At 42.2% G+C, this 14,910-nt stretch overlaps 1 protein-coding gene across 1 annotated transcript; it reads left to right on the forward strand.

Annotated features, from left to right (window-relative positions):
• Positions 1–128: 128 nt before the first annotated feature.
• Positions 129–14,817, forward strand: si:dkeyp-69b9.6 (uncharacterized). The gene is made up of 2 exons (XM_064298093.1): positions 129–941; positions 6,493–14,817. The coding sequence occupies exon 2, from the start codon at positions 7,293–7,295 to the stop codon at positions 12,354–12,356; it is 5,064 nt and encodes a 1,687-aa protein (XP_064154163.1). The 5' UTR covers positions 129–941; positions 6,493–7,292; the 3' UTR covers positions 12,357–14,817.
• Positions 14,818–14,910: the final 93 nt, after the last annotated feature.

The raw sequence follows: 14,910 nt of genomic DNA on the forward strand, positions 1-14,910 counted from the left end.
GTTTTTAATTAACGGAGGGAGAAATAAGAGAACGGTTGGATCTCTGGAAATCAACATCAGAACTCCTTAAATGGTAACTGTACCCGGAAGTGTTCAATGGTCCGGAAACAGCAGAAGTGAAGCGAGTGCACGTCACTAGAGGGACAGAAAATCGACACGGGGCGAGAAAAAAAATATTTGGCCGACATAAAACCAAATCAACAATTCATAAACCAAATTGGAACTGATCCTGATGCAAAAAAGAGAAAAACGGTCATATAGCAACTGGTGATTTCCCATGTGCGATTAAAAGAAGAACTAAATTTAACCCAGTAGCGGAAATGTGGTTTTGGTAACGGTTTGAAAACAGCAAAGGCAGGCCGATGAGCGAGTGGGAGAGTATCTAGCTAGTGAATTCGCTAGCTAAGGAGCGGAAAGGGAAAAAGCTACAAGATAGGCCTGCGAAACTATGCTTTGCACACGTTTAGAAATTTGTGAATAGAACAAGGGATACGCTGAAGTGTTTTTTCTAACTCACAGGGCTGTCGCGCCCTTTTCACCATCACTTTTTTTTTTTTTGCGAGCAACCGTTTCAAAATACGATAAACTCGGTTACTAGCTAATCAGCTATAGCCTGCCATCGTTTCAGTTCTAATAGCTAGCTATTTAGTCATATTTGACAAGATCGCTACAATTTGACATTATTCCGTTTTAAGTATAAAGAATCCTAATTTTACACTGAAGCCTGACTGATGCTGAATACCGCGTTATTGGCCTCGAGGATACGTTTCGCCTGATTGTTTTTTTTTTTTTTGAGAAAAATTGAGCAGCGATCGAGAAATGTGATTACATCAAGAAATTCACCTCTCTCCCTCTCCCTGTCCCCCTCTTGCTCGCCGAATCAACATCACTTTGGTTTGGCTACAAACGTTGTTGGAACAGCCGCCCAAATCTACACACAGGTAAGATAATAGCTACATTTTTGTTACTTTGTTGCTAGCAACGTCAGCGTTACCTCACTAATATTTACTGCAGAGATTTAACGTTGGATACAATATAACATTGGTGAACTACTGTAAATGTGTTATTGCTTGCAGGAAGGCTGAATATCTCATTTATTAAATTGCTCGCAGGAGAGTTGGTGTTAACCAGTTTGCTTTTTAACGTTAGTGTGCTGAGTAACAGTGTGTGGAATTGGGTCTTTTTCGTTCAGCAATATTTGAATGTAAATGAGCTTTAATTAAACAATTAGCTAGCTACCTGTTGTAACTCTAGCAAACGTGAAATGCTACGATTGCTACTGTTAAGACAGGTAAGTTAACCTGCTAATTACACACAATGGCTATTAAACTACTTCAGTTTTTCCCGTCTCTTCTGAATAAGATAAAATAAAAAATAAATAATGATAATTAATCCACGCCACTGAATTTAAAAGCTCACAATTTTAGTTTCAAAAAGCCTGCTGTGATTGACGGGGAGATATTTCGCTGGCTATGTAGCTAACATTTACAGCTATGCGTAGCAGTTGAAAAAACTAGTTGTGGGCTAAAAATACAATTTTAAATAAAGCCTTGACTGCTGGCCTAATGTCAGCATAATTAAGGGGATGTCTGTCAGTAGTATTAAGTAAGACGATTTGAATGGTTTCTTTTATTAACGTTAGCAGTTTTCATTTTTCGTGTCCTCAACGTTTTGCATAGTGTATAACGTTAATTTAGCAGGCTCTTATCCAGGGCGTTTTCTGTATATACAGTATTGTTGTACTTTGTTTCTTTAATGCATATTTCATCCACAAGTCTGCACGCACCTTATAGTTTTTCTTTTTCTGCTTATAAAAATATTAGTTTGCGAGTCTGACCGTGTGATGTTGAGGGCCTCAAAGAGTGCTTTGCTTTTAACTTGATTGAATTCACATGGTTGTGTGAACCAAGATGAATGGTTGCTCGTGAGATGAGATTAAACTCTGTTTAGAATATTTTGGCATAACCAAACTTTATTAAACTACTTTTACTGTTGTTGCTTTAAAACGCAAACGGGAAATACTGACCTATACTTTAATGCCATGAAGGCCGGGAAAGCAAGTGTATACACATGCATAAGGTATGAAGCCGAGACTCTCGGCATAATACATTTTGCAGTTGGCAAACTATTACGTTAAGTTATCCTATCAGCATGGGGTATTTTTTAATTATGGATTTATACTCCAAATACTTGTTTTATGTCCTTGCCCATTTCCTGCCATGCAGTCCTGTCAAGGGACTAAACACTGAACGTGGATAATACTTTAGTTCATTTGCACATTGTTGGGGGAAAAAACTGGACATAACATGAAGAAAAACATAAATATGAGCATAGTACAGAAACACAGAAAATGGCTGACATGGGGCCTCTCCCTCATAAATAATAATAATAATAATAATAATGAAATGCAACAAAATGGGAAATAATCCCAGCAAAAAAACACTATAGTAAAACAAATAAAATAACAATTATGTGTGTTTGTGAGTATTTGTGTATGTGAATGAGTGCATGTGTGACTGTATGTAAATGCCTAGTTCGTGACTTGGTCAATCAGAAGTGGTTCGTCGTAATGGTACACACTTTAATTTTATGACTTCTGTTGGTGGCTGGAGTAACTAATTCTGTCAGGAATTTTATTGGAGAATAGATTTCTTTTCTCACATGCTCTAATTTCTGAAAATGGTTTTTTAGTAGAGATGTGGAACCGGTTTTGAACAGCTTTCTGTTGTCATTTTATCAGGAATGAAATTATACATTACATTTGAGTTAAGCACCTAACGTTAACTCCTCAATTGCACAGTCTTTGGAACGCATGATCCTAGATCTAAGTTTGGCCAAAGAAAAAGAGCCTGAAGTGGGGGGGAAACATGGCTGCCGCGATCTAGTGTAATTGTGGATTTTGAAAATGTACAGATTTTAATGTAAATTGCTGGTAAAACAGTATTTTCTGTAGACCTGTATGCAGTAAATCAAAGGGAATTTGTTGAACTAGTGAAATAGGTTGAAAAATCATTAGTGCCATGGTGGTAAGAGAAGGGACAAACCTTAATACTAACATTTAATTTAATTATAATTAATATTTTAAATAACACAAATAAGGTAAAGGCACAAACATGTTTTCAGAGTCCTTCCTCAGGTGCACCTCCTTAAAAATATGAACAAGGCCTAATGGTGCGTGAAATGTACTCATTTGTATGAGACATTATGCTGTAAATTGATTGGCTTGTAGAGATATTCTTTATTTTAACAATCTCTTTAAAAGTGCTTCAGATGATGACTAATATCTTGTCTGAAAAAGAAAATGTTTTCAAGGTGTAAATGGCAGATTACTTGCATATCATGTACTCTCATTACACATGTTCAGAAATTGGCCTGTATGCTAAACTGTTGATGTCAAAACAAATGCATAGACTGATGCATCTTACAGAAATGGCAGTACATTTTACATTTTAGGAATGTAATTTTGCTGAGAATATAAATTATGAATGAAAGCATTGCTATTGGTCTTTTGATTATTATTAGTTTTGCAAGCTAACTTGCTTCACAAAGTTCAAATATAGCCGGCAAGTTTTTTGAACATGCTGTATTGGCTGCAATAACATCAAATCTGCACATACGTAAAAATAATTATTTTGATGGTGCCCTGAAATTGTCTGTATTATTTCCAAATAGATGTAGACTAGTGAGGTGATTGAGTTATTGAGACCGGAGCATTAATGTAAATGACCCTAGGTTAAGGTATTATTGTGTGGCTGTGTAAAGTTTGTCTGAATTTTGAGTACATGGTGAAACTTGGTGTTTGTATGTACTGCGTGTGTGGATTATATTATCATTTCTGTAGTAAATATGAAAAGTGCCAAACTGTAGGTACTGTACAGATACAGAGTATGCCCCACCAACCCATAACCTGGTGTATGGAGTACCTGCAATCCGAGTAGCCTACTTACCATGAGCAGGTTAAACCATGAAAACGTCATTTAAGCATTTGACAAATAACCTTAACAGTATCATTGTTACACTTACGTTCAGTTCCTATATGATCCATTTCAACTATTTCACTCATTTCAGTCATTCCATTATTTATCACTGGAATTTAGGCTATATAAGGGCCAAATGAATGTGTACACATGACTACACCAATTAAATAAGCCTTTTACAAATCCTTATTGTGAGCATGATTTAAGTGGGCTTTAATGTTGTCTTCAACATTGCAGTCCTTTTGGCTGCATGGTTTTCCTATAATGAATGCATGGACATGATTTTGTTTATGCATTCATTATAGTAAGATGTATAAGATGCATAATAAATATTGTATCAGCCTATTGTGAGTTAATGCGTAAGCTGGTTTTCCTTGTGTATACAACCTCTTTCACTTCATAAAGTATAGCCTACTAATTAATGGCAGTTTCCTTGAATAATGCAAACCTGGTCTACACGTGTGTGTTAGTCAGCATACATTCAGCCGTGTGGTGTAGCTAATGTTTGCAGGCAGAATCCTTTTGTTTGAGGCGACCTGTGCTGGGCTGGCCTGTGTGTATATCTTCTGGAAGGTTGCCATTATGAGCAGTAACTATGCAAACAGATTTTCTAGGTTCATTTGTAAGATTTTTCTAAGTCTTGTACCTCTGTTGAACAATGGGTTTCCAGGGTACAGCTGGTGGGCCCTGCGGGGGGAGGTAAGGAAATTTTAGTAGTACTTGCATGAAACAAACTTTCCTTGGGGTAAAAATAAGCAGTGGATCTTGTAATATCCTCCATAACCCAAAGGTTAGATTCCACGTTTAATGACTTTTAGTGGCATGACAAAGATGACAGGACAAAGCAAAAATGATGCTATTCAGTTTGAGTAAGTGTGGTGCATTCAGAAGCCCATAAAGAAGCTGTCTCCTCCCCTGTAGCTTTGTCTGAGTGATGATTTCTGTTTGATTCATGTCTACAGGATTTGTAGGACCCACAGTAAATGAGCAATAGCACATTTTATGTTCATTGGTATTATTACAATATCCCAGAAAAGTATAGGCCTAGTAAGAGGCAGCTGTCAAGCAATTATAGTGCCCTGGCTGTTTTTTGTCTTCCGCAAATCCTTGAAAGTTCATGGGCATGTCTGCTTCCACCACGGAGATGAGGGACACCTGCTGGTGTAAAGATGGAATGCACAACAGCAGAACATTACATTTAGGCTAAATTACTTTAATCTTGACTGGCTTGGTAATTTGAGTGATGAAAATGCTGAAAGTTGAGTCATGGTTTATGTATTTCATCTATGTTTTGGATGGTCTTTTCACACTTTTTTAGAATACTCGAGTACTACACGGTAAAAATCATTACGTTATGTTGGCAAACATTCTGCAGTGGTTAAAAGGAGTGTCAATGGGATCTTGAAACTTTGTGTGTGTGCCTGAAAATAAATAGTTCTGCCACTTTAATTGGTACAAGATATCTTTGCTATAACTTTGGAATTGCTTAAGTGTAAACAGTGCCATTCAAACAGGTCTAAATATGAAGGAAAAAAGGAGTGTTGTCCTGTATCCATTGTGTTGTTTTAGGGGAAAAGTTCAAAGCAGCATTAAAAACACTCACTTTTTTTTTTTTAGAAACAATTTTTTGTGTTCTGTGGGCTGTGGCCAGTATTCCCAAGGGGGAACCTATAGTCTTAATCTTGGGTCCAATCAACAGGTTGTTCCTCACATTGTCTCGCATCATGTATGATTGACCCCAGTCTGTTGGGCCTGTGCTAAGTATGCAAGAAGTTCAGTCCTCTGGGGAAGTTTGAGGTAGAGGTTACAGTTGCAATTGGGCATTGAAAATTGGAGGTTACAGGTGAAATCTTGTAAGACTATAATTTTTTTTAATGCTATAGTTGACTTGTGATCAGTTTTGTTAGACTCGTCTAAAGCACTTGATTAAAAAATTCATGTCTGTATGGAGTTTAATTTCTTTGTCGTTTGTTATTCATCTTAATTAATCACAGCTCTAAACTGCTTCCAGCAGCACTATGTACATTTTCTGGGCATTGCTGGGTGGTTCACCCTGCTAGGGCACTGTTCTAGTGCATGAATGAGCCTGACGGTCTTCTTTCAAAAGCATGCCAGTGCTGACTGGTTGGCAGCCTGGCTGGGTGATGCACGATTAGTATTAGTGTCAGCCAGGAGTGGAAGCATCTCGTTGATCGGGCACACGCGATTGTGTGAACCCAACTTTACAACTGTGTTGTGATGACAGTGGCTGACATGGCATGCTTTGGAGGAGAATTCGTGCTCGTTTTCTCTCTAAAATCAACAACAGGATCTGATTAGTGTTGGACATTCCAAATTCGGGGAAAGCTTTTTTTGGACAGACAGCTTTTGGTAGACTTTAAATTTTAGTTTTGTATAGGACAGATATTTTTCAATGTTGCAATTCTATTTTAAAAGCTACATTAGCTCTTAATTTCAGTTAAGAATGTTATGGAAAATTAATTTTTGTCTTTGTGTTTTTTTTTCATATTCACAGCAAGAGCATCAAGGAGAGGAAAGGGAGGAATTGCCTGTTCATCTGAGAACATAACTGAAAAGAAGAAAGGTGCCGATGGTGAAAAGACTAATGGACTGAATGAAACCTAAAACTTCAAAGAACTGCATAAAAAAATTGTGTAATTCCATTTGGGAAGAGGACTTAAAGATTGCACTATCAAAAATTTCCAGTTGACAGGTTCATGGCAAAGATTTTCACATTTCAAAGAGTGGCTGAGACCACACTAAAAAAAACTCTAGAAATAAAATGGTGGGGACTTTAAATGGAAAACGACCATCATAGGAGTTGATAACAACTAAAAAAAAAAAAGAAGACATCGAAAGACTGCTAGCAGGTGTCTTTAAAGAAACACTTTCGGTTTGGCATTTACCAGCAAGAGGTATCTCATCTGAGGGATGGATATATCACCCCATAGGATACATCTTCTGTAAGAGAGACGACAATCAGAGGGAATCGGAGTCCAAGAACTGAGGTGCATGGACAATTTAAGCCTTTTAGGCAATGTTCAAGGACAAATGCAGCTTTTGCGTTGACTGTACAAGCAATTCAACACAGTCAAAATACGGATCATAATGTGTCAGATAAAACAAAGCTAAGCTTTCTTTTACTGAAGTAAATATTAAATCATCTCAAGTATACAATTGCAAGGAGGAATATTGACAACCAAACAAAGCTGAACCATATAGACTGAAAGTCTGCTGAAAATAAGCAGAAAACAAAACATTGATACAAGGTGGACGGGCTAACGCCTGTAAAACCCCTGTGCCATCCTTTCTTGGATGGAGAGAGGGGGGAGTGGGCTGTCCTCGTCCTTGGGAGGTTCAAGTGTTGCGGGGGCACGCAGTAGTAGCAGTAGCAGAAGTTCTGGAGGAAGTGGAAGTGGAGGAAGCGGTTCCAGAGGTAGCAGTGGGGCAGTTGGGTCCAGTTCAAGTTCCTCCAGCCGTAACTCCTCAGTCAGTGGTGGTGGGATTATCGTCTCCACTACTGGAGCTGGTGGGGTGGCTCCAACTCCTCCACCTTCCAGTGAGTGGGAGATGTTCCAGTTTGGAAAATACAATTTGGACATTATAGAAATGCTAAGTGGACACCAGGCCCACCAGTTCAAAGGCCTTGGATTAGAGAGACAGCTACAACATCAGCAGCAAGTTCAGCTTCATCAGCACCAGCAGCAGCTACAGCAGCAGCAACAGCAGCAGGCTGAAACTTCAGGTGCTCTTCTTTCTGGACTCAGCCTGGGGTCACTGCAAGGTTCTAGAGGAAACAGTTTTTCTGATTCTTCTTCAATTTTTGCCAAAATGAGTGCCCCTCCTCCACCCCTACCCCAGCAGGCTCCATCCTCGTCATCGTCACAAAGCTCACGGAAGTCTAGCAAAATGGGTGTGAGTGGTGGAAGCGGAGCGGGAAGTAGTGGTCATGTGCCAGGATATCCACAGTTCTTGCGCTCATTTCACCCAGCTGAGGCAGCTCTAGCCCAGGAGCAGCTGCATCCAGGAATGGGGCGTTTTGAACACTTTGCTGGGGGAAGCGGGAGCAGTGGAGGAACTGGTGGAATTGGTGGATTAGTGACATCTGCTCCACCACAGCCACCACCCTTACACCCTGGCCTCTCTATACCCCAAGCCTCGCCAGGACCCTCTTCGTCTTCCCCTTCCCCTTCAAGCTCTGCTTCTACCTCCAACAACCCTCCGAGCAGCAGTACAGTGACCTCCTTAGGTCACCAGCTTGTTGGGGCTCAGTCTGATGCCCGCAGCCTCCACCAGCAATTTAGTTGCATGTTGGCAGCCAATCAGTACTTTCTGTCAGGGGTGCCAGCTAATGCCAGTTTGGAGCAGTTTTTGGTTCAGCAGGGCACCCATAACCATCTTGGTCTTGGATTAGGGCAAACGGGTGGAGAATCAAGTTCAGGTTTAGCCCCACCCCCAGCTCTTCACCCCTCTCACACACACGGCCACCCCACTCCCCAGCAACAGCAGCAACAGCAGCAGCAACAGCAGCAGCAACAATTGCCACCCCATGCCTCCTCTCATCCTCACTCTCACCCTCACCACCCTCTCCACCCAGGATCCCAGCCGTCCTCTCTTAGTGGATTTGATTTCCAAGGTATACCAGTTCTTTCGTCCAATCAACTAGCTTCTCTAATGCAACAGGAAGCTGGCTTGCCCCTCCCCCTACCACTTCATTTGTCTCTTTCCAAGGATGACGGAAAGGGTGACAGTGGGGGTGGAGGAAGTGGAGGTGGGGGCAGGAGGAAGAAAGCTATGGCTGGGTACCTGCCCCAGAGGAAATTGGAGACCAGCAGCAACAGTAGCAGCAGTGGTAACAGCCACAGCAGTGGAAACCCCAATCCCAGCAGCAGCTCGGGACATGGCCATGATGTGGGGGGCCTTGTTGGGGGGAGTGGAGGGGTTGGTATGCCAGTTATTGGAGGAGACCCTTCCTCCCTTCTCTCCTCTTCATCTTCCTCTTCTTCCTCAGCTGTCTCGTCCTCTTCTTCCTCTGCCCCATCTTCATCTTCAGCCTCAGTCCTCGTAACTAATGGCTCACAACTCCAGAAAGCTGAAAACCTTGGCTCAATGGCTCTCAATGCTGCTCAGCCTGAACCAGAGCCACTGTACCACTGTGGTGAATGCGGCAAAACCTTTACTCACCTCTCCAGCCTCCGAAGGCATCTGCGCAGTCATGGTTTGGCTACTGGAGGTAGCAGTACAAGTAACAGCTCTAACCCAAACCCTAATCACAGCCACCACCACCCAGATCCCACCCTGCCCCACTCAACCCAGGAACTAGCCTCGCAATCCAACACGCATCATCAACAACCACATCAGCAGCCCTCTTTAAATACCCAACAGCAGTCAAACCCAGACCCCACATCCTCTTCTTGTGCTAGCCCTGAGAAGACCCACTGTTGCCCTGAATGTGGAAAGGGATTTAAGAAAAGGGGACACCTTCTCCAACATAGTGTCATCCACTCCGGGGCGCGTCCTTTTGCTTGCACTATTTGTTCACGAGCTTTCAATCGTCGTGAGTCTCTCACCCGCCATGAGAAAATTCATGTGGAAAAGCCCTTCCGCTGCCCAGCTTGCTGTCGCGTTTTTCGTGAAAGCACCTCTCTGCTTAACCATGCAGCTTCAGGTGCTTGTGGCAAGGGTCCAAAAGCTCAGCAGAGGAGCAAGGACAAGATGTCAGAAGGGGATGAGTATCAGGATGACGAACTTTATGGAAAAGAGGGAGAGGAAGATGAAGACGATGGAGTGGTGGGTGATATAATGGGAGAAGATGATGATGACAAGGGAGGGATGGCCTGTGATGGATTGTTTCCGCGAGGGAGAGAAGGAAGTGCAAACAGTGGAGATAAAACTGATGGGAAATATGCTGCAGATTTCTCACGAAATCGCTATCAGCCACCCTATAGAGGTGATGACTACCATGGAGACTACAAGCAACATCGTGGGCAAGCTAATCCTACAGGTTGTTATCCCGGAGAACCTTCCTGTGGAAGTGGAATGGCTGGCCCAGCTCTGAGGAAGGCTCCATTAGCCCCTACTTTGCATCCACACCCTCAAAGTCAAACTCAACAGCCCCATCTTCCTCTCTCCTCTCTCTTGGATGATTCAGAAGATGATGTCACCAGCTCTGTTAATAGCGCCATCTCTGCTATTGCTGCGGCTGCTGCTGCTTCCTGCATGCCTGGTGAGCTAAGCAGTGGTGGGGTACGAGGAGAAGAACGAAGAGATATCATTGGAGGGCTGTTGGGAGGCCTTGGCTTGGGTCCTCTTGGAGTCCAACCTGGTGGGCCGTCATCCACATCTGGAATGGACAAGACCTATAGAGGAAGTGGTATGGGAAACCAGGAAGGCATGAGTGGAACAATGACAAATTTAACCCACCATAACCAACAACAACATCAACAGCAGACTCCAAATGTCAAACCTAAGCGGCCCCGTAAGCCTCGAGCAAAGAAGGATAAAACGGCAGGTACAGGTGGTGAGGGTGGCAAAAAAAGACAGCATCGAGAAGGGGCTAGTGGGGAGAGTAGCAAGCGACTGTACCTTTGTAGTGTCTGTGGTCGTGGATTCACCAGACGTGAGAGTCTTCGCCGACATGACCGCATTCACACTGGGGAGAAGCCGCACCACTGCCACGTCTGTGGAAAACATTTTCGGGAACCATTCCATCTCACCAAGCACCGCACTGTTCATTCAGGAGAGAAGAACTACAAATGTGACCTATGTGGGAAAGATTTCGGTTATGCGCAGAGCCTGAAGAGGCATGGCAAATTACACCAGAAAGGTGAATTTGAGGAGACATCCACAACAACAGGAGGAAACAACAACAACAACAACAACTCTGTCGGAATTTCAGGAGGGAGCACTGGTCAAGAGAGGGATCAAGGAAACTCAGATTCATACTACTGCTATCCTCAGGACATAAAGCCTCAAGGAGCTAATACTCAGCCCCCTCCTCGGCTTTACACGTGTGCTATTTGCTGGAAGTCTTTCCGCCATCATTTTCACCTGACTGCTCATCACCAAGCAGTTCATGAAGGTGGGGAAAGGCTTTTTTGCTGTGAGGTCTGTGGAAAGGCCTTTGCCTATGCCAACAGCTTAAGCAGACACAGGCTATCTCAGCATGGGTTGACTCGGACAGGACAAACAAACCAGCCAGGAAGTGGGGGTTCATCTGGAGGTAGTGGAGGTGCAAGCTCATCGGTGTCTGAGAGTGAGGCAGCCACGAATGCTCTACTTCAGCTGGTGCCACCGAGTGGAGCTCATGGGGATCAACAGACACACAGCGGGGTCCCTCATGGTCATCAGCAGCCTCCCCTACAACCTTCTGGCTTCTCCCCTCTCCTGTGCCTCCCGGAATTTGGTCCTTCCCATCCTTCCGCTTCCAGTGCTCAAACGTATTCCCAACCTCTCCCGCCCAATTCCACTTTAACCCCCCTCTCCAATCACCAGCAATCTGCAGGAATAAAGGGGGAGCCGCTTTATCCTTCCGGTCCTGCCCATTCCCTCAATACCTCTCCACCCATTCACCCTCTTCTACTGTTGCCACCCTCCCAACAGCAGCAACACCACAGCATTCAGTATCCAATCGAGATCCCATCTTCACACCCACAGCACCAGAACCTCCAGTCTCAGGGCGAAGTGAGGAAGCGCAAGAAAAAAAAAAAGCGTAGAGAGCTGGAGCACAGAGCCGGGGACTCGGGAGAGCCGTTGAGCTTAGCCAGAGGAGGCAATGTAGAGAGAGGTGAAAAAAAGCATATGATAGCAGGAGGGAGGCCGAAAGACGAGAGAAGGAAATTGCAAAAGCGTAAAAGAAGAGCCCTTCAACTGCAGCTGAGAAAGAAAAAACGAATGGCTCAGCTTTTTAGATTCAAAAGAGGGGGAATAGCAGGGCGTGCTACAGTGGCAGGAATAAACATGGGAAGATTGACATCTTTGGAGGTGCCGCACAAACGCTTTCCATGCCCCTTCTGTCCCCATACCACCTTTACTCGGCAGGCAGCGTTGTTGGTTCACCGAGCAGCTCGGCACCCCATACGAACCAGGAGCCTCCAGGACCGTTTAGTGTGCCCCGTCTGTGGAAAACACTCTCGCAAGTTCTTAGCAGCCCTTAGCCATCGGGGTTCCCATCTTGCCCAAGCCTCTTTTTCCTGCCGAAAATGCCCCTCTCGTTTCTGGAATGGAACCCTCCTGGAGAGACACAAGGTGGTTTGTCGAAGTGGCGCAGGAGGAGCACGCAGCCCTGGGGGTTTAAAATTAAAATCTGCTAAGAGGAGAGGAAACAAAAGTGAAGGGCAGAGTGAGACTGCAGCAGTGCTGACACAGTACAGACGTTAACCTTTTTTGTTCCATTAAAGATTTTGACTGCAGAAATGGAGAGGATGAGGGTCTGTTTTTTGTTTTGTTTTTTTTGAGAGAGAGAGAGAATTGGGAAGAGACTTTCAGAGCTGAAATAACTCTGCGGAACTGTGTTGACCGACTTTGTATTACTACCACGTGTACTCCTGGACTCTGGATTACAGTTTAAAGGAGTGTTTTTTTTTTTTTTTAGGTTTACGCATATACTAATGTACATGTACTGCAAAACCAGCCTCAAAAAGTCCTGGCACTTTTGGGGAAATCTATGGACGTGACTGTTTTTACAGCATCCCAGTCCCATAGTTGCATTCATACAAAAATTGGCTGACATTGCTGGGTAGATATTAGACACGTTTCAGTGGATTATTCTAGCTAATAATGTTTCCCCCTATCTAGTTTTTAATCCAACAGTTTCTCTGATGTGTACAATGTATAGTTAGTGTTAGGGCCACTGTGGAGTTGTGCTTGACTTTTTAAAATAAATAATACATTTTAATATGAGTAGAAGGTGGGTGGGGGGGAAAGAGGGATGACAGGCTTTATTTGATAGAAAGACAGTGTATCATGTTAGACGGTGCTCACTGTGTGTTATGTAGTCACTCAGATTGTGAATCTGTCACTTAGTAAATCCAAGAGGACGTGTATATGTTAACCTGTAAGTCATTTTATAAAGGGGCAAATATCCCAATAATGAACAGAGTAAGGAAAAATGGTGGTTAAGTACAGAGATGGTAGAGGCCAGATTTCTGCTTTCTTTGAAGAAAAAGAAAACTAAAGCTAATAATGGAACCTGATGTCATCCCAGAGTGTAGACCATTTGCATGAAAGATCAAAATGGACAGGCAGATGGGAACAAGTGGACTGTACTGTAAAATTCTGATTATATTTTATTATTGTTATATTATGATTTTTTTATTCAACATATAATTTCAGTTTTTTAATGTTGTTTATTTGGGGGTTGACGGGGGGAGGGGGGTGGTGAGGGAGGGGCTATCATTTTAAAAAAGGGGGTTAGTTCAGTGTACCAGTGTGTATCCTCTGTCCACCTACCAACCCAGAATTTGGGCCTTTCCCTTATATACACACAGTCCTTTACTGATGTACAACCCTGTTCATATCCTTTTTTCCCTAGTGTTTTTCATTAAACACAAAAACAAAACCTGAAACCTAATAATACTAAAATATATTTCTATTATCTTATTTGTCTAGTGACAAAAAGTAGTAGGATCACCTTCCAAAATCAAATAAAATAAAAAAGCCAGTTATCTTTGCCTTTCTTCAACTTACATTAAAACTAAGCCAGAAAAAAAAAATTGGTTTTGGGCTGTTTTCATAAATTCACTTATTTGTCTTGATCTATGTATTTGTTTATTTACAAAATAAAGACCATTATTGAACACAGTATTGAAGAAGTAACTGTGCTGGGTCTCTCAGACCGTATGCCAAGGCTTCTCAAAGAAGAGGGATTTCGACTGTTTTTGTCATTTTATTCACCAAATCCACTCAAATCCTTGCAAGCTGAAATCTAGAGGCACCAAATGCTTTGATTTTTGATGACTAAATGTTTGACCCACAAGTGTCTTCATTCACTGTTTGCATGTAGATGTGTGGATATATAATGCTACTGGTTTAAAATACCCACTGTAAAATACCATATTTGATAACGTTATACATGTCATGTATGTTCTCTAAACCGTAAAAGTAGAAATGTTGAAGACATTAAATGTTTTAGACCTACGGTATTAACTCAAAAATGTATATAACTGCATATACATAACTGACTAATTTTAACGTAGGTCAACAATACAATAGTGATAATTAGGGGGCCAAGTATCATTGGTGCTCTCTTGTTTTTGTTGCAATTTCCCAGTTAATTAACAGTTTGTTTATAAAATGCACAAAATTTGGTAATCATGTAGAAGGCTTTGAGATGCAAAAAAGCATAAAAAAGAAAAGCAAGTTCACACCTTGTGGCAGCCATTCATTTCATGTAATGTTTTCATGCTCTTACTCAATGGAAGACCTAAGTAAAAAACATAGTGCCATATTCGGCTGTTTTTTTTACTGAGAAATTTTTGAAGATGGTCCTGATACTCCCACTATAATGGATTAGTGGTTTTGAATTTTGAGTAAAATGCTTAAGCATCAACTCCTAAACCAGTCAGATGATTGGCAGCATATATGTATGATCCTGTCACCAGGTTCCAGTGTTGGAATAATGTACTACTGTACGTTCAGTACTGCATTAGCGTAATACATTTGTCAATAACTGTAAATGTGATTCTGCAATGTGGTGTTCTGCCTTGAATTGACCCAAAGTGCCAGGAGCTAAATGGGTACATACTTTTATGTACCTCTTGTAACTGCAGACCTGTGTCTAACTTGCTAGCTTAAGAGAGTGCAAAGAAATACTAGTAAACAATAAAAATGGCAGAGATGAGAGCGTGGTCCATGTTTTGTACCAGTGAATACATACACATTTAGCAGAGGAAATTAGCAAAAATATAAAAGGCCTGTGTAACCAAGGATTACA

The sequence above is a fragment of the Anguilla rostrata genome, chromosome 1, assembly GCF_018555375.3.
Source record: "Anguilla rostrata isolate EN2019 chromosome 1, ASM1855537v3, whole genome shotgun sequence".
NCBI lineage: Eukaryota > Metazoa > Chordata > Actinopteri > Anguilliformes > Anguillidae > Anguilla > Anguilla rostrata.

Excerpts from the sequence above, each read along its gene's own strand:
- si:dkeyp-69b9.6 (XM_064298093.1), top strand. The coding sequence starts at position 7,293 with ATGGAGAGAGGGGGGAGTGGGCTGTCCTCGTCCTTGGGAGGTTCAAGT.